The 25,062-nt window shown below is 34.6% G+C and overlaps 1 protein-coding gene across 5 annotated transcripts in view; it reads left to right on the top strand.

Moving 5' to 3' along the window:
• Positions 1–25,062, top strand: part of DMD (dystrophin) — a gene marked incomplete at both ends in the record, with an annotated part of 1,256,016 nt that overhangs the window by 852,718 nt on the left and 378,236 nt on the right. For all 5 annotated transcript variants that reach the window (XM_080362523.1, XM_080362521.1, XM_080362520.1 and 2 more), the window contains one exon: positions 10,775–10,939. In XM_080362523.1, coding sequence (XP_080218649.1) covers positions 10,775–10,939 — 165 coding nt within the window. The remainder of the gene's footprint in view (positions 1–10,774; positions 10,940–25,062) is intronic.

Below are 25,062 nucleotides of genomic sequence, written 5' to 3'. Positions count from 1 at the left end.
TTTTAGGCTTAACAAGAAATGACAGCAAACATAATAAATTTAATAAAAGTTAAATATAGATAAGTTGGAAACTCATCACGCTGTTATTTGTGGATTTTGGGCCATGTTGCTCATCAACCTGAAAAAATTTACAGGAAAGGAATAACTTACAAGAAAATTGTGCAGGTTCCTAATGAGTTTCTCACAGCATGTATCAAAACAATAAATCTTGGTGGTTTTGTTGACTGTCTTTCCTCCTCCTCTTCCTTCTGTTCCTCACTGTAATCCCAACAGCAACCTCTGTAACCCTTACTGACTGTGTTAGTTCTTACTGTGTCTTTCTCAGAAGGTAAGAGGAGAGTTTGTACAACTGCTCTGTCTTTGTAATCTCCCCCACTTCATGTGAAAGAGGGGCCACAGATTCTGGAAGGGTTTTGCAAAAACAGGAGGAACATGAGTCTTGCAATATTTGACAAGACTAAATTTATATGCAGTGGGATGAACTGGGAAGGAATTGTTCTCTTATCCTTTGAAGTTTCCACAGTGTGTGTTAGTAACAAGATCTTCCGAAATAATGCTCTATGTGCTAGAGCATTTGTCAAGTTTAATCACAAGGTGTTTAAGTAGCAGCTCTTCATCTAAAACAATATTGAGGAACACATGGTTTCAGTTTCTGAAAAGTAAAGCCAGGAAGCATCTATGGATATCAGTGGGGATGTTTGTGGTGTCGTGATATTTCTAATTAGGGGCAGTAAAAGCTAACCATCTTGTTCAAATCTTATGCTTCTAGATAAGAAAATTTGTAACAGTTTTTTGTCTGTTTGTTTGGGTTTTTTTATTTTTTTTTCTCTGATACAGACTCTGAGTGGATATCTATTTCTGCTTTCATAACAACATCTCACTAGAAGTGTCTAAATTATCTTGGGCAATCAATGTTAAACAGATTTCTACTCTTGAAAAATCAATAATTTGATTATTTTATAGAAGACTCTCCTGAATGTTATTACTCTAAATATGAAATTTAAATATCCATTTCTAAATTTGTCACAAATACTAGTACTTTTTACTCATTTTATCAAAAGGCAGAAAGCTGGCTGACCTTCCTCAGAAGAGTTAATATCTGCTATAGAGTTATGAATAAATATCATGCTAGTAGTCCTGAGAATTCCTGATGCATTATTATTATTTTATATTTTTAAAGGCTATTAAAAGTTAAAGGATTTAATGAACAGTTGTATTTCTATCCATACATTAGTTGTGGGCATGCAGAAAGAATGAGATAAATGTGTATGTTTTCCCACTTTATAAGTTCCTTCTTTTCTCTGATTGTTTTGTATCATTGAAGTCACATGGCATTTAAGATGGATTTTGAATACAATATTGGAAAATTCATTTTCCACTATAGTGTCAAATGAATTGGAATTTCTTTTCAGGCAATTACATGTTGGGATTTAGCCCTGAAGGGTCCACGGTCTTACTCTTCTTTTCCATTGTAACACTTTCTAAACACAAGCTATAAATCATGCCAAACAATTAAGGCATCTGGCTCTTTCAAAAATCTTGGTTAAAGGGAACATCTTAAATATTCTGATTAAAATCAGCTCATGACTACCTGGAAACCTGACTAGGAAGCTAGATACCTTCTTTTTTTTTTCCCTCTCCCAAGAAGTTAGTTTACCTGTTGTTATATCACTCATTCCTGCTAACTCATTTTTCCTTTGTTAATTAACACCTCAGAACACCAGAAAATTGTATGGTAGTTGTTTTTCTAAGTATGCATGAATGGGATCTGTAATGGATTCTCAAACTTTCTTTACTTCTGACCTCAGTGTAGACTGAGGTCACATCACTTATGTCAGTGCTAATTCACCTCTCTCCTTAAAATCTACCAGTAGGATGAGAGATGCCATTTCCATTTGACAAGTATGTCCTGTTGAGCCAGAGGACTGCTCAAGCTGAGCAATAGATCTCAGCTATTTCTCTCAGAATGCCCTAACAATTGCCCTAGCCCATAATCTTTTTCTGGTGTTCTTTTTGAAGTAATGGCTGTTCATAATCTGAGGGGGAAAAACTCTTTCTATGGCCAGTCTCAACCACTGCAGTTAATTTATAGCAAATTCAAAGGTATTTTATACCTGCTTAAAAAGCAAGGATGGACTAGATTGAATTGATGACATCACAGATTATTGAATAATAATCCACAGCATACACAGGAAGAAAACATTTCTATTTATTTTTATATTAGTCATAAAGACTCCAAATGTGTGTTTGTAAGGCCACATTGCTCCTCTGTTTCTACACATTAAACTTTAAGCAAATAATTAAAAATATTTATGAAATACAATTATTCACGGGGAAAAAGTCTGTACTAGCCAATGAGACCATAAAATCATGATTAAATATATGTATGTATATGTAAGACATACGTAATATTATCTTGCCCATCATCTTAAAATTTCTTTTTATTCTTGTTTGTCATATGGATCTGAAATATATTTATCATAGATTTAAAAAGTTGTACCAAGTTCTTTGAATATAAAAAATACTAATTGTCAAGACAGTTGTGCTACGTTGAGGTGATATTGATGTGTCTGTATTGACTAATTTCAAATAAGGCACTTTAGGCAAAGGCTTACACGTTTTTCTACACTACAATGACTATGTATCTGAGAGATACCACATGAAATGAACAATGGTTCACATAATGTCACACACCAATGAATGACAATGGTTTGGGCTTCTTTAAATTTCATTTCCAAGACAGATGCTGCCATTGTATGTCAGGTGTTTCATGTATCTCTATTAAGGAAAACCGTAGGGACCTAAAACACAATGTTTTACTATTTGCTGTTTACAAGATAAAGATTTTACTTTAATTATATAAGCCTGTCTGTATTGCAACATGTCTATATAATTAAAATTACCACAAATACCGTAGTCTAAAATAGCCTTGAAGTGAAACCTCCCCTTCTTTTTTCCCTTCCCCTTGCCTTGCCTTTTTTGGCCATTTTTGTCAGTGTTTTAAAAACACCTTTTCAAAAATTTATTGTCATCGTTACCCAGAGAATGGCCTGTTATGATGCTGAACTTAATTGTACATTGAGCACTGTTATAGGTAACTCCCACACTCTCAACATTTCTTTTGACTGCATGTTTCTATACAAATGAGGAGTTGCCACCTCCCCCAAAGTGCTAAACCAGGTAATGCTTGAAGAGCAACTCAAAAGAAAAACAAGTTCATTATTGTTTTTTTTCTGTCAGACATGTCAGCTCAGTACTTGGCAGTCAAGGTCACTCACTGTAACTGTGATACCAACATTACTCTTTTTGTTTTCTATATTTTTAACAGAATAAATACTTTGTTGCTATGAAAATGCTATAAATATTCAGCTGTAGATAAAATTTCAATCCATTGTAATCTGTCTGCGCTGTGAAAGATAATGTGGAAAAAGAAAGTCTCTGTTCATGTACTGTGGAAAAAATACAGTGTATCTATACATTAATTTTCTAACTTACTGCTCTTATGTAGCTTAGAGCCAGAAATTGCTATTTGATACTGATTTCATTGCAGTGTCAAAATCTTAGATCTAATTATATCCATTTCTTCTACCAAACAAAATGTTAAGGGTGTGGTGGGTTTTTTTGTTGTTTGTTTTTGTTGATTTTGTTTGTTTAGTTTAGTTTGTTTTTTTAATTCCTATAGAGAACTCCATGAGCAAAACCAATTATGATTCTAAGTTTATAGCTTGCATTTTAAGGTACTACACATTGTATAAGTATTTGTTATTTGTTTCATGGCAGAGCCTTTTGGCTTAATTTTGCTTGTAAGGCATTCTGGCTTACTATAGCTTTTAGAAGTTCCACAGCAGTTTTGTGAATGCTTCTGCGAAGCTTCTCTCAGATGTGGGCATCAGTATGGCAGAAAATGTCGATATGTTTAGTTTAGCTATTGACTGCCGCTGTGAGCCTGACTATGCACGCAAGTTGAGCTTTCAGTACTGGGCATGGTTTTGAAAGTAAAGCAATTGGATAATTTGTGATCTGAGGGAAAGGAGGGCTGCAGAAAAGGACGGCGAGACAAAGCAACAGGCAGGAAGGACTCTGTCGTGTGGAAAGGCCAGAAGTGGAGATAGGACTGCTGCGGTTTGCCAAATCTTGAGGAGAGATTGCTCTTAGCTCCATTTGACAGGGTTGATTGTAACCTATAAAATAACTTGTTTTCCCCTGGGACACCACAACAGCATGTCCAGCTCTGTGCTGAACAGTGCTATGGTGTGACATTTTCTCTTCCCAACATGTATGTCAGGCTCTGCTTTGCATGGGAAAAAAGTTTCGACTGACAGGCTCTTGGTGACTGTTCAGGCAGGTTACTGGTACTGCAGGGTACATGCAGGAGTGTGTAGCCTGAGGGATAGATATGGCATTATCTGCTGTAAACAGACAATTAGGGCATTGTACTTTTATTTAGGAATCATTTTCCTGTCACAATGTCCTTCACTAAGAGACATCGAAGGACTGATACTGTAAACCCTTTGTGGGTTTTTGGATTTCTGGAACTGAGTAAGAAACAAAGATAATGAAAAGAAAATCATGGAATAGATTATTTAGCAAAGATTTAAGGTTGAGGGTCTTGTGCTCAGAAATGCCCTTGGCAGAGGAGAATTGCTGAGGCAGTGAAGAGCAGAATGAATGACAATGTTATAAATATTAAATATAAAAAGCATACAGATATCCAGAAGACTGTGATATATACAATCATATTACCATGCAAGAAACACAAACAGAATCTTTGGTGTGGGGGATATGTTTGTTTGCTTTTTAAAAAGCTAGACAGCCAGATGAAGCAGAAAATAATTTGGTGCATTAATTTTGTGGATTGCTTTAGTCTTCTGAACCAATGGGAAAAAATTACTAAAAAAATCTTTTTTCCCCAATAAAAATGAAACTTGAGAATCTTATAAATACGCTGTTAAGAAGTTCAAAAAACAAACAAACAACAACCAAACAAACAAAAAATGCACAATGTGCCAAGGTAAGGTTGTAGGCGGCTTATAAGGAAACACGAAATGTTAGCTACAAAACAAATAAAAATATTATATATATATATTTTAGTAGCCTTCTTTCATCTTCCTCTAGTAATAGAGTCTTTACTCCAGCTTTGTTAGAGACACCATGGCTCATGAATATTCATAGTTTTAAAGAAATTACATAGATTTTGTTTTAAAGTCAATATTGAGTTTGTTAATGAAAATTACCCAGTTAATTAACTAAACGGCATTCTAAACTGAACTTATATGAAACTCTTTCTTACACTGATTGTTTTTTGTGAAGAAATGATGCATAAAAATTAACTTTTCCCCTTTCCATTTTCAATCATTCTTTTGTACATGCTCTAGGGACAGGGATTCTAAGAAGATAAAATTTTCTGAATACTGGATTTAAGAACTGCTGTTTTATGCAATCATCCTGCTAATATTATGGAAGTATCAGTTATGATTTATCAATTAGCGTGGATCAAAGCTTGCATTTTATATTTGTTATGAGTTTAGTTATTTCTTTATTATCCAGGTCCTGGCTTGGACAACATAAAACCATGGTTTTAGTCCAGTTATGCTGTGAGGTGATTGTAGTGTAGTCACCTGTCTCCTTTTTTCCAAATATTTGTATTTTTGCAGAAATTGAATAGTAAAGCAGAAGCTACTGCTTCTTTCACAATCAGTAAGGAAAGTAATTCATACAGAAAGCTATACATTCTTCATTTTTCTGTATGCAAGTAGTAGTGATTTTTTTCAAATCTGACACTTCCAGTTGTTAGAAGCCCAGTTTCATAAAGTGCTTTGTATATTAGAGAGACCCTCCCAACATCAACAGTCTTCACAGGTACCCTGCAACATATTTTGACTCATATTCTTTGCAGTTTATCATAATTTATCATGTTATGCATATCAAGAAAGCTAAATTTTAATTCACTGTCAGTTTCATCAAAAAGTGCTGCTCTGTTATTAAGAGCTTGGTAAGACAGCTAGCAAGAGAAAGGCTTACCTATCTAATATTTGGGGAAAAAAAAACCCATAGATTTCCACTGCTGTTAAAGTATGATCATTTGAGATTTATTTTCTCTTCATTAGGAAAATTCTCCATATTTTTTCACAAATGACGTGTTGAGGAGATGCATTTCCTCATCTATATTCCCAAGCAGATAGGTAATAACTTCATTATTGTCTCTTCGGTAATTTCAGGTAAATAGGACATGACCTTGACATTAACTTGTGATAGGGAAGGGAAATATTCAAAATCAGTCATTAGTCACCTGAAATATAATGTATGCAAGTTATTTCAGTTGCTTTCCTTACTTTTATCAGGTGGCAGCTGCTGATAATGGTAGTGGTGCTTACTAGTAATAAAATTTATCAAGTTCATTCATTTGCAATAACATTTCCTGACCTCCCCCATTGTTAAGCCTTTCTGACTTACTGTCAATACCTAATTAGTTTCAACTTTTTCATTTTGAGCATTGTTCCTGAGTTACTGGATTAAATTGTAACTACACAACTTTTTTTTTTTTTTTTTTTTTTTTAATTAATACTGCCTTAATTGATTCTACTTTCTGGATATTCATAAGGAATTATACAGAAAGGTGCACAGAATATTATTTTACATCAGGTGACTTACTTCATACAACTTCTTCTTCCCTTTATACTTACTGTCATCATATGAGTTGGTATTCCTTTCCAACTGCTCAGCTAATTCATCCCATAGTACATGCACATGTGTATAGACTGAAAAAAACCTGTCAAAAAGCTAAAGTAGGAAATAGCAGTGAAAAACTTGAGTATGTGAAATGATCAAGGAAATCTATACTGGCAGGCTGAGCCTATGTATTTTTTGGACCAAAACAAATGGGGTAGGGATAGAAAGAACATAACAGTGTATCATTTAGGCTTTTTGTGCAGGAAGATCATCCAAGACATAAGGTATGGATGGAACAGAAACAAGCAATGCAAGTCATTTTAGAATTCATAAGGAGAAGAAATGAAACTATTTAGATAAAGGTCTAGACTTTGATAATATGTAATTATTCAAATTTCACAGAGTATTCTCATGTTTTGAGAGATGTTATCATTTCTATGATGGTAGTTTATTTGTGGGTATTTTAGTATTCTAATGGAAAGAGCAAAAATTGTAATACATAAAATTAAATAAGTGGAAATGGTTTGACAGTTTGCGATTAGAATAAAACTAAGTATTGTGAAGACCAGTGGCAGTTCGTAAAATTAGGATCTTTTACTGTTTCCCAATTTAGAGCTTAAATCTTTTCTATTATTCCATTACTAAGCTTCCAATTAATCTAACTTAATTAGCACTTGAACTAAAGAACAAAATTTTTGCTGCATCACATGTGTTGGGATTAATGTTTTGACACAAATCAGAATTTTTTCTTTGAAGGAATAATCCATCCTTTTGCTGTCCTTTGCACTTGCGATTTTTTTTTCCTTTGGTTGCAAATCAAGTAACGTTTTCAATGTTGATCTGCTACCAAAAAAAAAGCAAAGTTTTATTTGAACAGAAAGGACTAAACTAGATTTTTAGAAAGATGTTCCAAATGAATTAGTCCTTTCCTGCGTGTTTTGTTTTTTTGCACTTTATCTTCCTTGACATCCTGTAACACTCTTTAATCAGGCCTGTGTTCAGTCTTAGGCAGATCTGGGTGGAAGCATCTCACAGGTTTCCCTGTTTTCATTCTTCTGTAGGTGTTGCCTTATACCTGCTTTACCTATTGGTCTTTACCCTTAGAAAATAATCAGCCCCCCTCTAATAAAACCTAACAGTCTTTCTTAAATAGGAAAGAAAGATATAAGATACTAAAGGGAATGAAACTGGGTAGACACTAGATGTGACCACTGAGATAACAAATGAATAAAGGCAGGATGAGGGAAGAAGGGGGCCAAAAGCAAAAATGTCAAGAAGAGAATTGAAGTGGGACACGGGTCATGACTCACCATCCCTGTAGGCATCCAGGAACTCGTAGAGGCAGCCCAGAGGCAGCAGGGCAGTGGGATGGCTGTAAGTCCCACCTGCATCAGATCCCACCTCAGGAGTGGAACTCCTGGAGCTGTGGATAACAGACATGGAAGACCGTAAGTAAAAAGGTAGGGAAGATTCTAGAGGGCCCCATCTCCTTCTGACCTCCCTGCCACAGAAAGGGCATAAATTTAGATGCCCAGTCATCATGGCTGTGTCCATTACTCCATGGAGATTTTCCCAAATTATGCTCCAGACTTCCAGAATTAGCTCAGGAAACAAGCTGTCCCCCAAGAGGGAGGATGAGCAAACAAAATCCCTGGGAGCCAGAATCTAAGAATCTGTTCACATAACACCTTACCTGGATCTTAAAAGGGATTGCCTTTGTAAATGCTTATTGATGCTTATCTCTAACCATAACCTTCCAAGTGCGAGGAAAGTCCTTTATTTATTTACTTGCTGTTGTTTTTATCTCTATGGTAAAAGAAGATGACATTAAATTTCTGTATATAATGAATTGCTTCATGTTGACCTAGATTCTTTTTCCATTTCTGTATTAAAAATATTGTAATCATATGTTTGTACAATAATTTAGTGCAGGAGATAACTTGTAAGAGAAGGATGGATTTACTTATATCACAATTTACCTCTTACTGTAGGTGGGATTTATTTTGCTTTCTTTCCTTGTGTGATTATTTTTGAACACAGTAGGTTGAAGTACAGTCTTTCACACATCTAGTATTTAATCTGTTTTTCTGGATTGAACATACCTTAGTATATAACTGCTTACTCTCCCTACCCCCAGCCCTCCAACTTTACAAATGTTTTTTTCCCTGTCTGGTGGTAGGCCTAATATGCTTGATTAATGTTGATTGGAAGCAGATTAATTTAAATTTCAGATCTTCAGAAGTCAGCTTGGATTTTTGTCTGCCTATGATTACCTATTTACTTTCAGTAGTATTTTTGTGGAACTTGTTTACATTAATATTAAAGCTACTAAACATTGGAGATTAAAATTCAAAAGTTGTTAAGAAAGATGAAACTAATCTGCTGTGAAATTAGGCCCAGGTCTGCACAGACATTGAGTTAACACGTAAGGGAAATTAATGGATTTTTTCTTCTTTTATATCTGAGACCATTCTGGAAAAGCAAAGCTTTTGTTGTATTAAACAAGATTAAGAAGATAGAAAAAAATAATTTGTCTCACTGGTCAGTTTTTTTTAAATAGGGTATTATGGGGTGGCTGTGGTGAACAATGGAGATAATTTAACATATGGCAAATCAACTTCTTGTATTACAAACATCACTTAAGTAAGGTCTAATATATCGTATGCAGAGGTGTTACTTTAATATCAAGAAATCAGTATTTTCAAACCAAATTTGTAAAGAAATGTGTGTCATGGAACAGTTACGTTCTTCTAATTCTCTCAGCTGCTGGTTGGTAGGCTTTGGTTTTGGTGTTTTTGGTTTTGTTTGGTTGGTTGGTTTTGTGTTTGTTTTTTTTTTGTGGGTTTGTTTTTTGGGTTTGTTTTTGTAACCTTAATTGCTTTCATGTCTTCAATGGGTTTAGATTTATTGTCTTCAGTAAAATACCATCATTACGGATTAGAAGTTAGTACACAGCAGTTATGCTTCTGTAGCTGGACACTATTATATTACTGCTTCCATTAATGCTGTTTACAGGAAATTCATATTTTATTACATCTATCAGAACATCATGATCTGCTATTTTTAAGAGGGTCGCTTTAGTAAAATTGTGCTCTTAAAAACAACTAGCATTGGGAAAAATCATTATTCTTGATGGAAAACTAACTATACTTCTTAGCCTATTTTAATAATTAACTGTCATTTTTATTTTCCGTGCCCAGGCCCTGTATTTGCTGTTGTAATTTTTTTTTTTTTACTTTTTTAAGTACAGATGGTTTCTCCTCTATCATACATTTGCAATGTTGCCCATGGTGTAGTATAGTGACACCTCACATCTCTAGCTATAGAAAACAATCTGGGGAGGACAGCATGGAGCTTTGTGTTGGCTTATTTATTTCCAGCCTGTTCCTATATTTACTCCAAGTGATTCAGTGCTGTTGGATTTGAACTATGCCATTCACTGATTCTTAATTTCTAATATTGTTGGCACAGAAGAATGTGCTTAGTTAAAAATCTGACTGCTTTGAATGCGAATCAGGGAACCAAGTGGTCCAATCAGTATTGGTGATATATTTATTCATTATTTTTCTTCACTGTACATGTCTGCTCATGCATATTTGAACTCAACTGGCAACTATAAACACCTCATAAGAAAATGTATGCTTATATAACCTGGATTCAAGAGGTCGAGAAAGGTTAGATATCATTCAAATGATAAATATCTTATTTTCACTATCACTTTACCTGAATACAATTCAAACTTTTTAAAAACAGTTTCATATACTGAAATAACATTTTTTTTCTTATGTACTATGAGCAGAATTTGTGGAACAACAAGAAGCCTGATGATATTGGTTTTGTTTGTTTTCTTTTGTGAGGTGGAAGGTTTTCTCTGTGGGTTTTTTGTTTGCTTGTTTTCATTAGGAAATGTGTGTTTTGACTGATTCACAAGATACATACTGTAATAATTCGATGGGTCTACTAATTTCTTCTCTTCCTCCTACCAGTGTATAAAACTTGTATTTTATCACTTTACATAAGTATATATATGTGTAGTGTTAAATTGCTTTATGTTACTTTTTTTTTTTTTTTCCACCAAAAAAATGGCTTCTGGTATTATTTTCAGGTGTCCAAAGATCTTCCAGAGAAACAAAAAGAAATAGAGATTCTGTTAAAGGATTTTGTGGAACTTGATCAACAACTAAATCAGGTGATATTGTGGGTAACGCCTGTCAAGAACCAGCTGGAGCTTTATAACAAAGTGGGTCAGCCGGGAGCTTTTGATATTAAGGTAAAATGTATTCCATTTTAAAAAAGGATCAGGATACTTAGTGGTCAAAAAGTCAGTTGTAGAATCAGCTGTATAATTTGTATTAATAATATAGCTTTGAGACAGAAGTCAGCAATAATCCTCAGAAGTTCTATGAATTAAGGAAAACTTTATTTTCCGTAAGTGGTTTCCAGTGATAGGACAGTTTAGAACTAATGGTTCCAAGGTAAAATATAAATATAATATATTATTTTTGTCATATCATATCCATGAAAAAATAGACCCCAACATTGGTAGAGCAAATAATTTTAATACAAAGCTAACTAAAATTCCAAGTAACAGTGTTGGGCCATTTATGCTATTTCATTCAAGTTAATATGACTATCAAAATCAGAATAGTTAGGGCCATATCATTATTCTCATTGCAAGAAAGATATCTAACTGCACACATAACATTCCAGTAGCCAATAAAGCTGATTGTCTAGTAATTGTGATTAAAAATTTGTAATCTGATCCTTGATATTTAATTAGTCATTAAAAAATGCCTGTATATGGGGTGGGTGCGGTCGGAGAAATTAAGGATGAGAAATACTGATTAGAATCAACTGGCCTGGTGGCTGTTTACTCAGACCTTTTGGCATTGCTTTTTCTGTCTAGGCATATATGAGCTTATCTTCACATAAACTGGAGAAATATTTAAAATACAATAGCTTATTGAAATCCATGAAATTTCTTTGGTTTGTACTTGCTGAGCATCTTTTTCACTTAGATGAATATTAAACAGAACACACCATTTTGTATTGATTTTGATGATGCAATTTTCATGAAAAATGAAACAATTGTAAATATTTAAACCTTTTCTTGCCTTGCATGAAATGGAATGATTCCTGCTTCTGAAGATGTGTGAATTAGCTGAGTGTTTTTATTAACTTAGTGTCTTTTAAGAAACTATTTTTAACGCCAAAACTCTTTATGTCATACAATCCCATTATATAAAACAGTCAATCTCACATCCTGTTGCAGTCCTATAATTGACAGAATGAGTTCAACAATAGCATTAATTCCCTTTTTAAAAGATAAAATTAATATAGCTCTTTGGATATGTCTGTATACATACTGAATGAGTGATGGAATTTCGCTTTCAAGAAAATTATCGATCTTTATTTACTGTATTTTAACAGAAAATTTTCATTGATTTATCTTTCCTTTGCTTATATGTTTCCATTCTGTTTCCTTTATTTCTAGAATAATGACACCATTGAAGTTTATATAAAATAAAAGCAGGGCTAAATTGCTGCAAATTATAAGTGTATTGCTTTTCATACTGCTTGTGAAAGAAATATTCCCTTTGGCTCTTTTGGTCCTCTTATGGTGATGTGATAGGAACATTTCTGAATAACTGTTGAAAGAACAGAAAAAAAAAAATAATCTGTAGTCCTGAAGTGGTGAGAGGAAATCATGTGTGTCGAGAGAGGTGAGGGAACAACTAAGAACTCCAAAGAAAGGCAAATATATTTTCTCTCTGGCAAAGATCCTCCCATATTTATTTCATGGTTAAATTTAGATCACTTAGATTGACCAGTTTTGATTGAAGATGGAATAGCTAGTTGTTTATACTGTTGTAAGGACTGTGAGCATATGAAGCGTGTTAACATTTATCTGCCTCTTATATATCTGCATTGTCTCTAAAAGATGTAGGTTTAACATCTTAAAAGCTTTTTGCCGGATGACTTACCTAGACTATAATTTTCAAGGAGAGAATCTCTTAAATTAAAGACTCTTTATTAGATATCTCTAAAGGCAAATTGGGTTCTTATAACTTTTTCAAGGTTAAGAATAAACATAGTAAGAGTTTTGAGACTGTTAATCATAACAAAACACACAGCAAAAGAGAGTAGATGTTATTTAGAAAAGCAGCCTATTTTTGACAATATTTCATATTATACTCAACTTCAACCCCAGATTTCAGATCCATTCTAACATGCTGTCTGCATTGATTAGGTCAAGCATGTGAATACGTGTGCTCTTGAATCATTGTTGATGTGATTATGATGTTTATGTATATTTTTAAATTACTATCCACATGACAGCATGGCTCAGGAAACCCTCACATATTTATGACAATATAATTTGTATTTGTAATTTTCTTAACCATTATTTAGAGTCCACAGTGCCATGGTTAGAACCCAGGTCTTCATTTAGGCACCATAATTTTTAGTGTTAGTTTCTAAAATCCCAAGTAGGATTTAATAACTCACTCATTTATCATTTAATAAATAAGAAAAAGGATTCTCTATTCCCAGGGTTTAAAAAACATCTGTAGCACTATTTTCTTTGCTCATGTTATTAATCCTTAATTACAGTTTTCTTCTGTAAACAAAGATTAAGAAAATAAAGTCCAAATAATAAAAAAAATTAAAATGCATATTTGCAAGCTACCAATCTGAAGTATTGAGACATAACTTATTTATTTTTAGGTGTTAAATATTTTTTTTTTACCACATCGATATAATCTCTCTTCTTAATAATAGCATAATACAGACTGCTGCTGTGAAATACCTATGTATATTGGATAGGGAAGGCAGAAAATCCACATCTTTAAGAATCTGTTGACTCTACTGCTGCTTGTGACCACTGGAACACTTCTGGGTTTGCAATGTACCTTCAATGTAGCTTCTTATGCAGCTAAAATATATTTCATATTGTGTCTAAAAGTCTTCGGACTTTTCTAGTTTTCCAAGTTAACAGTACGACCTCTGTAGATTTGCTCTTTGACCTAAAGTTATTCTCATTCTGATAGCTATTTGGCATGATTTAGTGTTTATCCTTCACAAACTTTGATGAAATCAGCATGCATTTCCTTATTTTACAAAATGGTACATAGAAAATACTACAAAAATTGTCTACATTATAACATATAAAAAGATAGAAATACTTAACACCACAATTTTGTTTACAGCACATCTTCTGCCAGCACTGATGTCCAGGTTATTGGTGTTGCAGCCATAGCCATTGGATATAGACGTGTCAGGAGACACCTTCAGTATGGACATATTGAAATTCAGCTCTTACTTTGTGGTTGTTTTTTACACGCCGATACTTTCTTTTTTATCAGTACTTCTCTCAGTACTGGTAACATATGGCCAGAGTGAAGCCCACTTTCTTAATCCTGCTTTCAGTTATGTTGAGTGACATTTTTCACTCTGTAAATAAAAATCCAGAGCTAAAGATGTGCATTTTGTAACTCCTTAGCATTCAAATTTAATGGTTTTGCTGGTCATATTGCCCTAGTTCTTAGTGGCATGAGTAAACCTGAATCCTAAGAAGTCATGGATGCTTTGCAACTGTTAATGCAACCGTATCCCCCCAGTGCTAAGCTGTGGTCCTGCAGGACAACACGGATAATATGTGATGTGATTTTTGATGTAAGGAAGTTTTATTCAGCCTTTTCAGATTTGTCTGCGTGTGGTTCCAAAGAGCAGCAGCTCCACTTCTGCCTTGTTTGTTGGCCTCTCTGAGCATAGCTTTGCTTCTTTCAAATCTATGGGATTTTCACAGTATTTTAAGATATATTTCCCATGGTACCTTGGCAATTCTTTAGGCTAGAAATGTATGGAGAGGAGGATATCCATCTAACAGTAGCAGATACTAGACTAACATCAAAACAAGCTGCCTAGCAGTTACTGAGGTGCAGACATGCACGAAATTCTAAGGTGGTCTCCACTTTTCTCTTTAACCTAGACATCATTGACCAACATTCTGTCAAATATTCTCTTTGTGATAAACATTAATATAAACAAGAGTCTCTAAAATGGGCCATCATATACTGTTGAAATATTACATTTTTATATGAAAGACCTGTTCTAGCTATTGCATGATATATGGCAAACCTGCAGCTGACTTTGAACAGGCAACTATTTGTCATCTCTCAGAAATGTGCATAGAATTAGTACGGTTAGTTCAATTTGAGGTCAGCAGATACTGCTCTGATCATCCAGTCAGACCTGCTCTATGAAGTAATGCTTTCAGTTGTCTGAATTATTTCCTACTTGAACTGCAACACACCTTTCTCAAAAGGAAACCAACCACAAGAAGACTGGTTTCTCATTTCCGGGTATGGACAGTCATCACATCCTGTAGTAAATTACTTCAACAGTTGAGTTAAAAACCTGCACATTTTTCCTCAACTGAGTTTGTTCAGTTCTGTCTTTCTGTCATTGCTTTGTTTACCAAACTAGAGAGAGCTCCAGTATTGCATTCATAGGCAGTAATGAAGTTTTCTTCTAAACTCTGTTTGTTAACCATCGTTACTGTTGTTCTAATTCAGATAAGAAAGCAAATACAGAGTGTCTAATGAGTATTACTTCAAAAAGTAATTATTGTTACGGTCAAAGCAATTATTTTTGTGGTCCTGATAATAAAGTGGTTATCTATCTTTAATCACAAGGTTATTGTGGCTAAGTTAGCTAATCAGAGTCTAAGTAAGTGGCAAATGTTGCTATAATGGAAGGTGTAGTTGTTTCTGCATTGCCTCAGTAATGGAATATTTAAGGACTTACATGAGCACTTTGAAATGTATTTATTCTGATCCAGCCATCCAACTTTAATATACTTAAACCATTTAGGGATATGCTATTCTGAACATGTGGTTATAGACCTATACTTTACACTTTGAAACAGCTTTGCCTACGGCATCAACAATCTATGGAGCTCCAGAATTATGGCCAAAGGAACTTGTGTGAGCACTGACCTTTATTTCCTCCTACTGACTGTTCTGCTGAGATTTATTTACTGCACCTGCAAGAAAAAGAATAAGGGGAATCCTGGAAGGGAGGATAACAAGTGATGCTTCACTAGTTGTTTGACAGCTTAAGAAAATACCTCCAGTCTAACTTTTTATCCTGATTTCCCTCAATTTATTTTTCTTCTAAATATTTATTTCCTCATAGTCCCGTTTAATCCCAGGTCTATATATGATAGAACCCCAAGTCCTTCAGAATTTTGATTAGATATTCACTGTTGCTTGCCACAAGAACCCCAGAAGGCTTTAAAGAATTGTTAGATTCAGAAGTCAAGTATCAGTCTAAGAGAACTAAAATAGTAGGGCTTTCTTAAATATATAAATATCAAAATGACTGGATAAGACAAAACAGAAGTAAAAGCTTTCCTATCACAACCTACTGCAACTGTGACTAAGATAAAATTAACATTCTGCAATCTGTTACAGTCAGATTGCACTTTTAAAATGTAATCTGTGTAACATTTGTGTAGTGCTAAGGCTTTAAAGAAATACCTTTGGCAGGAGTTAAAGGGTTTTTTACAGTCAAAAACCAAACCACTTATATCCAAAATCTACGTGTGTGTACACATGTGTACACAAGTTTTATTGTGTTGTGACATAGTCAACAAGAAATAATTAGCTAAAATAATTTTTAGAAACCCAAATATGTAAAGAATTGCAAGTATATTATCTAGTAAGGGAGAGATAAGTAAGCGTCAAATTAGGCTAGTGTTTCTAGTGTTTCTACTTACTGCTATTTTTTAGCCGTTACTACAGATTTTTTGCTTTGATATTTACTTTTTGAAATCTGTGGGTCAGTATTTTTATAAAGCTAAGCATCTAAGTCTTCTGTAAAATTTAAGTTCACAGATTTCTTCAGTCCTGCTCAATTAACATAATAAACATGCTGATTCTTCTTTTTCTTTTGTGTCCAGAAGTGCAGTCCAGAGAAAACCACCTTTGTTAAGCAAGAAAACAAATAGCTAGTACCTTTGATATATGATAAATATTAGTCTACTGAAACACTTTTCAAATATTATTATTTAACTCAGTAGCCTTATTCACAATAGAAAATACCACTAACTGATTGTTGATTACTACTAGCTCATTGTAGATTATAATCTACAAAATTTTGTCAGTTTTAACACAGCTGGAGTAATGCCAGACTGATTGCAGGAAGAAAGACGTGGAAAAGAAAGAGCAAAAATCAAATTTATATGAGTTTGTAGAATTTTGTTTTACTGCCTGTATTTTTCATCACAAGAATTTTTCTCTCTTGTGCATAAGTTCCCCATAAACAGTCTCTTTTCCAAGCATTCATTTTTTGGTAGTCCTTGAAACAGAAAAAAAATTGGTGAATAACAAAATCTAACCCGTGTTGGTAGGAACATTTTGCATCTCTTGTCAAAATCATTATTTGTAGGATGTTGTGACTGCTGGGTTTTGCTTGTATAATTACCATTAAGGTGTCTCTAGTTATGTAATTGGAGTGTGATTTTGCAATTTTTGGCCACAGAATGGAATCTCTAGCTGTGGTGTGCCGGGTCATTGCCACCACTACATACAGCTTTGAGCAATCATTCAGAAACCCATATAGCTGTACAAGCAAATTGCATAAAGAAAAAATGGGCTGGAAAGGTCCCTTATGAATGGAATCTAAAAATAAAAATATGTTTACGGCCTAGTAACCTGAAAATACAAATTAACACTTGTTAAGAAAATGGTAAGTAAATGCATATAAGTAAATTCTGTATTTAAACACCCAACAAAGTAATCTTGAAAATAATTTCATGAGTTGCATTTTAGCTCTGATTCCCACACAGTACTTCTAGTGTAACAAACAGCACTTTAGTGAGGGAATACTAGAAGTTACCAGCTCATATTGCACAAAAATAAGTAAGAAAACCATTTTATTTTCTTGGTTACCTATGAAAACTGGTTGAATTGTGGATTTTTTTTTTTTTTTAAATTGCCAGGCTATCTCCTCTCAAGTGAATTTCAGGTTGAAAATATTTCTCCTGAGTTTCTTTATGTTAACTGAGTTTAAGTACATTTTTTAAAGGAAATGCCAAAACACATAGCTTGCAGTATTTTGAAAAAACAAATACAAAAATTTCAGAGTATTTTAATCTTTTATTTAAACGTTTGTCTAAAGAGCAAATATAAATTATTTCAAAATAGCGTTATTTCTTCATCCGAGGAACTAATCCAGAGTTGCAGCCAGAATTGTATAACTAGAACTTAATGTTGGGCAGAATGCTGTCATTTCATTTTCATGTTGTCTTTTTGAACTTGTCTGATTCAGTGCATATATATTATTCTGAGAATTATTATCTTTTCTGCATAACCCTGTGGAAACAAAGTCTGCTTACCAGAGGTGAACAGCTAAAGGTAGTAGAGCACTTCAGGACAAATGCCTTTGGCCTGTTCTGGATCTCTTGGAAAGCTAGAGATTCACTGGTCATATGTGAAAGACCTTGATAACAGTTGGCCAGATGGACAGTGAGTGTCTGGTAAAAATCCTTTTTGATGGAATCTCTTTGCCTGAATTTCACCCCTTGAATTTTCAACAGTGAGCTGTGATCTGCACTGTGGCTGACACGATCTGTTAGGCATACAGGTCTTGTGATTGTAGTTTCATGGCTAATGTTTTGTTAAATTCTGTGGTTTAAGTGCTGTTTCACCTTCTAAGTTATCTATTATATTCTCAAAATCTACACTTAGATTTTGATTGTAGAAGAAATATTTTGAAATCAGTCAAAGAATCCATTAACTAGTTTGGGTCAAAGTGTGTGTAAAACAGCATCTTTTCTTCTCTGCATTTTTTTTCTGAACAATGACAGCAAAAGGTGCATAGAAAAATATTTACAACTAAATGAAAATACAGAGGTTCACCCAAGCTGATTCTGTATTCCTCTATATTTTTCTGGTTGAACATGCTGCACAGTGTAAGATATGGATACACTGAGCTAACAGTGCTTAGAGTTTTGGTTTTCATTTCTGGATTTTATTTTAATAATATGCATATAACCACTGAATACATTTTTGTGGGGTTTATTTGCATATAATACTTTACTTCCACAAATTCTTTGCCATTGCAATGATTTACTCTTTGGGGTCAAGTGGCTTGGGATACTGAGTATAATTCCAGTTCTCCCTGCTGTTATAGGAGGAACTGGAGGTGCTCTTTTCCAACCTGAAGAGACAATGCTATCCTACACATTCTAAAAATGTCTGTTGATGTGCTCCTTACTTCTTCAGGAGAGCTCAGATTGTGCTGGGTGGAATGAAGGTTATGGGGAGAAGAGAGTGTGGAGGGGAGCTGGGAAGTAGTAGTGTCTGCTCCTCTGCCTCCTAAAAGCCCTAGGGGTCACCATACTTCCTCCGACAATAGGAGCAGGTTAAAGCTGCACATCCTCTGAATTTCTCTTTGTTCGAGCACTGCTATTTGCTCTGAAAGACACTTTTCCAGGAGGATTGTGGGAGACCCAAGTGATTATGAGGACACAGAGCGGATGAATAGAAATGTGAGTGCTTGCACTTTAAGGAATGAATGGAGAAATGACGCTCTGAACAGGGAAAGAGTTGACAAAACGCAGAAATTCCTGATCCCACTTCTAGCTCACTGAAATCCTTCTAAACTCTTCCAAATCTTCTTCTCTAGACAATATTAAAACCCACTTTATGCTTTTCATCCACCTTGCCTCCAAATCATCTTGCAATCTCACTGGTCCTTTCCCCCTGCTCACTCAGTGGGAGTTTACCTTCTGGGTCATCATTCACCCCTTCTGTACTCCTCTATAACTGACTTTTCAAAGGTTTACACAACCTTGATTTTTGCCTGCACTGCTAAAGAAGCTTTGAAGTGTCTCTTGGTGTAGTATTAATACCTATTTACTGTCTATGGTGATCACTTGCCATATATTTAAAATAACATATTGTGTTCATTTTTGGCAGATAAAAATAGGCCATCCTTAAAAAATTGAATAATTTTATTCTTAAAAAATAACTTGTATTTGGGATTTTTCCTTGATAAGCTTTGAATGACAATAGGAAAGCTGTCAACTCTTGTCAATCACTTCATTATATACTCAACAACCTCCAGTCAGACCATAAGAGAGGAGCATGACTGAGGAGCAGCAAACCTAATTGTAGACAAATAAAATTCACCCACACAAGAGAACGAAAGTACTAACTGGACATTGCTGTATTTTTTGTTCCATCAGGCTTCACTTGTCAGTGTCTGCTTGACAAGCTAGGCTGATAAGTCTGATTTTAACTATTTATTTATACTTTTACCCTTTCATTTTGCTAACATCCTTTTAAATGAGTAGTCTTTATATGCAGTGAGAGGCAGTATAATTTATCCACATGAACAAGTAAGGAATACGTACCCCAGACATCTCACTGTATTCTCACATCTGTTTTCTGATTTAACAAAAGGCTGAACTGTGAAAACTTCTGATGATGAAATATTGTTTGATTATTTAAACTGCTCCTATTTTCAATACATTATTAAGATCTGCACTAAATGTCAATTTAATCAACTCACAGAAGCTAGAGATTGATACTCTATGCATAAATCAACTATCGCTCTTTCCAGAAATCTTTTTATGGGACTTTGAGAAGCAACCTACTCAAAGTTTTCCTTGTCAGCTTTGAACATTTAGATTTATGCAGTCTGTATCCAAACTTCTATTAAACCACCCCCCAAAACCAAAAAGCAGCCAACCAACCAAACCCCCGCCTCTCCCCCCCCAAAAAAAAAAAAACCACCAACCAAACAACACTATTCCAAGTGCAAGAATATTAAACAATATTAAGTGTGAATGGATTGTGAAAACGTGGTAAAACTTTCCTAATAGATAATTTTCTATAAATTTTCTAATCTGTAAACAGACTTAGGAATGTGTTCCAAAACATATCTATGTCCCACTGTCTCAGGAGAGGAAAGATTTTTGAAAAGTGAACAAGTATTTAATGTGTGGTTGTATTATTCTAGGAAATAATGGCTGACTAGTAAATCAATATGTGATTTTGTTCTTGAAAGCGTAAGCTTTTTGGAAGAGTGGGTGAGTTGCTTGGAAGCTAGTGAGGTTGTACCTCAGCTTTGCCTTTTGGCTTCCTTCTTGTACTATTAATAACAACTCAGGAACTAGTCCCAGAGAAAAGCATAATACAAATGACCAAAGAAATATAGGAGGAAACTTATAGAAATGACAGAGCAAATTACCAAGTTTCTAGTGAAGCCAATACCAAAACTATAGCTTGCTCCAGTGTAGGTAGGTTTTTAGAGATAGGATATTTCCTCTCCTATTCAGAAAACACAGTTTTCTAAGATTGTCCCAGTTTGTGTTCTTTTTCATGTGCTCTTATCTTAGCAGAAAGCCTTCTTTCTCTTGAAAACCCAATTCTTGAAAGTTCTTCATCATTCTTCTGGATAATGCATGTAATTTATTAAACAGTAACTCCTCTTCAGTAAGATTATGTATTTTGCTCTACTGACCACATAAAATTATAAAATACTGGAAGCAGAAGAACTGCCCATACAAATGGCTGCTTATATCGACAGAAGGTCCTATTAGCTTTGATTTAATTTGATTTGAACTGATCACTACCTAATAAATATTCAAAGCAGGGAATGTATAGCTTCTAATTTTTGTATACGTTAATAACGAACTGAATTGTTGGTATTTGATAGAGATTTGAACAAGTTTGACTTGATCTATATTAATTTAATTGATATTTGTGTAAAAAATATTTTTATTTATGTTTTGAGTAAATACAAAAACATACACCTAAAAGAATCTTAGTTCCTTCTAACACTAAAGTTAGTGATAATGTGGAAAACAGTCTATACTGTTCCAGATCTTGTACTAAATTCCAAGTAAATGTAGCTTTGAGATATTGGGCACATATCTCTTGTGAGATACTGTTGTAAAGAGAGTCAACCTGTTAAATATTGCAAATTCTGCAGTGAAAAAATGAGTAGTGGTGGGTTAGAAGTCTTTCTAAACCATTGGTGTGGATTAACCCCGGTAGACAGCTCAGCCCCACACAACCACTCACACACTGCCCCCAGAAGGGCAAAAGTGAGAAAACTCATGGGTTAAGACAAACACAGTTTAATAGTTAAAGCAAAGCTGCCCATGCAAGCAAAACAAAACAAGGAGCTTGGGCTCCATCAGGTGTAGTGGTTACTCGGTAAGACAAACACCATCACCCTGAATGTCCCCCTTTCCTTCCTCTTTCCCACAGCTTTTATTGTTGAACATGAGATCACATGGTATGGAATATCCCTTTGGTCAGCTGTCCCAGCTGTGTCTCCTCCCAGCTTCTTGTGTACCCCCAGCCTGTTTGCTGGTGGCACAGTATGAGAAACAGAAGAGGCCTTGACTCTGTGTAAGCACTGCTCAGCAATAGCTAAAACATTCCTGTGTTATCAGCACTGTTTTTTATCATAAATGCAAAACATAGCACCATAGGGGCTGCTGTGAAGAAAATTAACTTAATCCCAGCCATACTCAGTACATCCATGTAAATCTGTGCTGTGACTTGTTGAACACTGGGCACTTTTGCTCACTAGGTTTTCTCATTTTTTACTTAGTAATTAGATTTTTCCTCATTCAGGGTGAGATGAATGGGTGAAATTTTTAAAAAGTTAAACTTCTGATAACATATTTGCTCATAGAAATGTAGGGTTTTTTGGTTTTTTTTTAAGTGTCACCACCCAGATTGTGAATATAACTTAGCCATTTGCTGTTCCACACCAAGCAGTCGGAAATTAGCAAAGTACGTATTTTCCAAACTGTAAGAACATTAGTTCCATTTACTGATGTCTACCCCTGCATCTGCTGCTGAAGCAACAAACTGGAGGAGCAATCTTTACCGTTACTTGCAGTAATATATGCCACTGTAACTATTGGAAGATGAACTACAGAGATATATCCTCGTGAATATTTCTTTTAAATGATGTATTAAAGACTAACAAAAGAAGATAGGCATATCTGAAAACATATTACAATCAACAAATCAATGTTAGAACAGTAGTATATTTTGATTTTTTCTAATTTCCTTTTGTAGACAGAAACTCCTCTAAAAATAACTCTTTATTTACTGAAGTTGAAAACAGGAGTAAAATTTGCATATAAGCCCTGACCTAAGAGAAAGAAGAATAAACAACTGAGAACTAAATGACCAAATAAGTAAGTGTCTCCCTCCCAAGTTAAATAATTTGTAATTCAGTTTATTTCAACTGTCATCACCTCTGCAATGAAAGAGAAGAAATTCTGATTTCTTTCTTTCCTGTTTACAAGAGGAAATAAATATTTTTTGTGACTCAATACTTTTATAACCAAATTTCACTTGGCAGTCAAGTTGCCTGTGGTGGTAGTTCAGATCTGCTACTGTGACAATCTAAGTAATTTTTCTTCCTCTTAAGCTGCTGTCCTTCAGCATCAAAAAGAGCATATAACTGAGAGCTTGTAAAATTATTGGGACTTTCCTTATTTTCTCACAATAATTTCTCATTATATTTTTCTGCCAAATTTCCTTCTGTGTCAGTTCTCCTGGGTTTGTTATTATCTCACTTACATTATGTACTGAAACTAAGACAGAATCTGCATTCTAGGTGAAACAGGAGCAGCTGTTTCATCCTGTGTCCTGTCCAACCTCAAAACAAAATATTCTGAATGATATCTAGTCTCAAACATTTATTCTTATAGGGCCTTTTCACAGTCCAACTGGATGATTAACTGTGTTTTATTGGTGTATGACCACCATAGCCAAATTGTTTTCATATGCTGTATCTGCAGGTCATGTATTTACAGCTAATAATTTAATCTATCTTCAGTACCTCCAGGAAATTTCCACAGACAGCTGTGATGGATAGATACTGACTTCTCTGTGTGGGGAAAAAATACTATATTTCATCTCCTCTAAATGTACAGAGGAAGCTCACAAATTTCTGATAGCCAACAGGAAAATGTGCTTTGGAAGAAACATCCCTTCAGTCTGCAAAGTGGTGGCAATTGCTGTTTCAGCCACTTTGCTTCCATCACTTAGATTTTGAAACCTACTTATTTCCATTTCATTGTGGAGTATTTCCTTTTTGTTTTCTTTCCTTCCCTTTTCCCATAAGAGGAATAAGAGGTATTCCAAGGAGCTAAATGATGAAAAACAACACCAGGTCTTAATAGACAGGATGTCTGCATTTTTTGCAAACTGCACAAATGCTGCACTCATAGGTTGAGAAAGTAGTTATGAACTCTAAAATTGAATTCTTGCACTCCCAGAAGGAAGAAGTCCTCTCTGTAGTGCTCTTTTCTGTTAAATAATTGTTTCTCCTCTAAGGTATCTTGAAAATTGTTCACATAGGTCAAGAACTATAGTTACATCTATTTTTCAGTCTCTCATTAAAATCAGTTGGCTGTCTCTTGTGCACTTTACCTGAAAAACCTGTATGAATCTCACAGTATTCTTTTCCCCAGTAAGACAGCTTCTAACACTGCCTTGGGATCATACTTTGTGTCTCACACATTTAAAATAACAGTGATGTAGGATAATGGGGGAAGGAATGGTTATTTTATTTACTCATTAAAGTGGCAGGTTTAGAGGCAGGTGCATAAAATTGCTTGTCTTCTAGTTACAGAATATTTTTAGCGGTAAAGCAATTTTACACTAAGCTTCCACCTAAGCCACTAACTGAATGGTCTTTAAATTAAATTACTTATTTGGTGGTTTTTCTTTTTGTTTTGTTTGGTTTGTTTGTTTGTTTGTTTTAATAAAACCCTAAGACAGGAAGGTGAAATTAAATTCTGTAATTTAGATATTCACAGGGCATTTTCTTTCTGTATAGAAATAAGTAAAATATTCAGGAAGTTACGAAACCTTTTCATCTCTTATGCAGGAAAAAAAAAAAAAAAAAAAAAAAAGAGGTACAAGCTTGTATTTCCTTGAATTTTATCAAGATTGACTGAAGTCCTTATTCAGGAAGTTCAAATATTGGCAACTGCATGTTTTTGCCTGGTGGATTAGATCCCACCTCAATATGGCCACTAAAGTGAATACTGAGAATGCCATTGACACTCCTGTCTGACCTGCCATCAAGATTCAGTCTTTACTGTGGTGTATCTGAATTTTGTATTTTAATTAAGTCTCCTCTGACCATTCTTCTTTGCAGTGGTTTAGCTTGTTAGACTGCCTCATGAATGGGAATGTGCAAAGCTAAGACTTTTGAAATTAAAAGCCTCCAAATTATTTTGGATTTTTACATTTGATGTATTTGCTTGTTAGATAGCACTGCGTTGTCTTGATTAGTAAAGTGAAGGGAAATTGCTTACTGCTTCTGTTTTCCTGTGAATCA

Source organism: Nesoenas mayeri, assembly GCF_963082525.1.
Source record: "Nesoenas mayeri genome assembly, chromosome: 1".
Lineage (NCBI taxonomy): Eukaryota > Metazoa > Chordata > Aves > Columbiformes > Columbidae > Nesoenas > Nesoenas mayeri.
The sequence above is the reverse complement of the archived record's forward strand: the minus strand, read 5'-3'. Positions and strand labels throughout refer to the sequence as shown.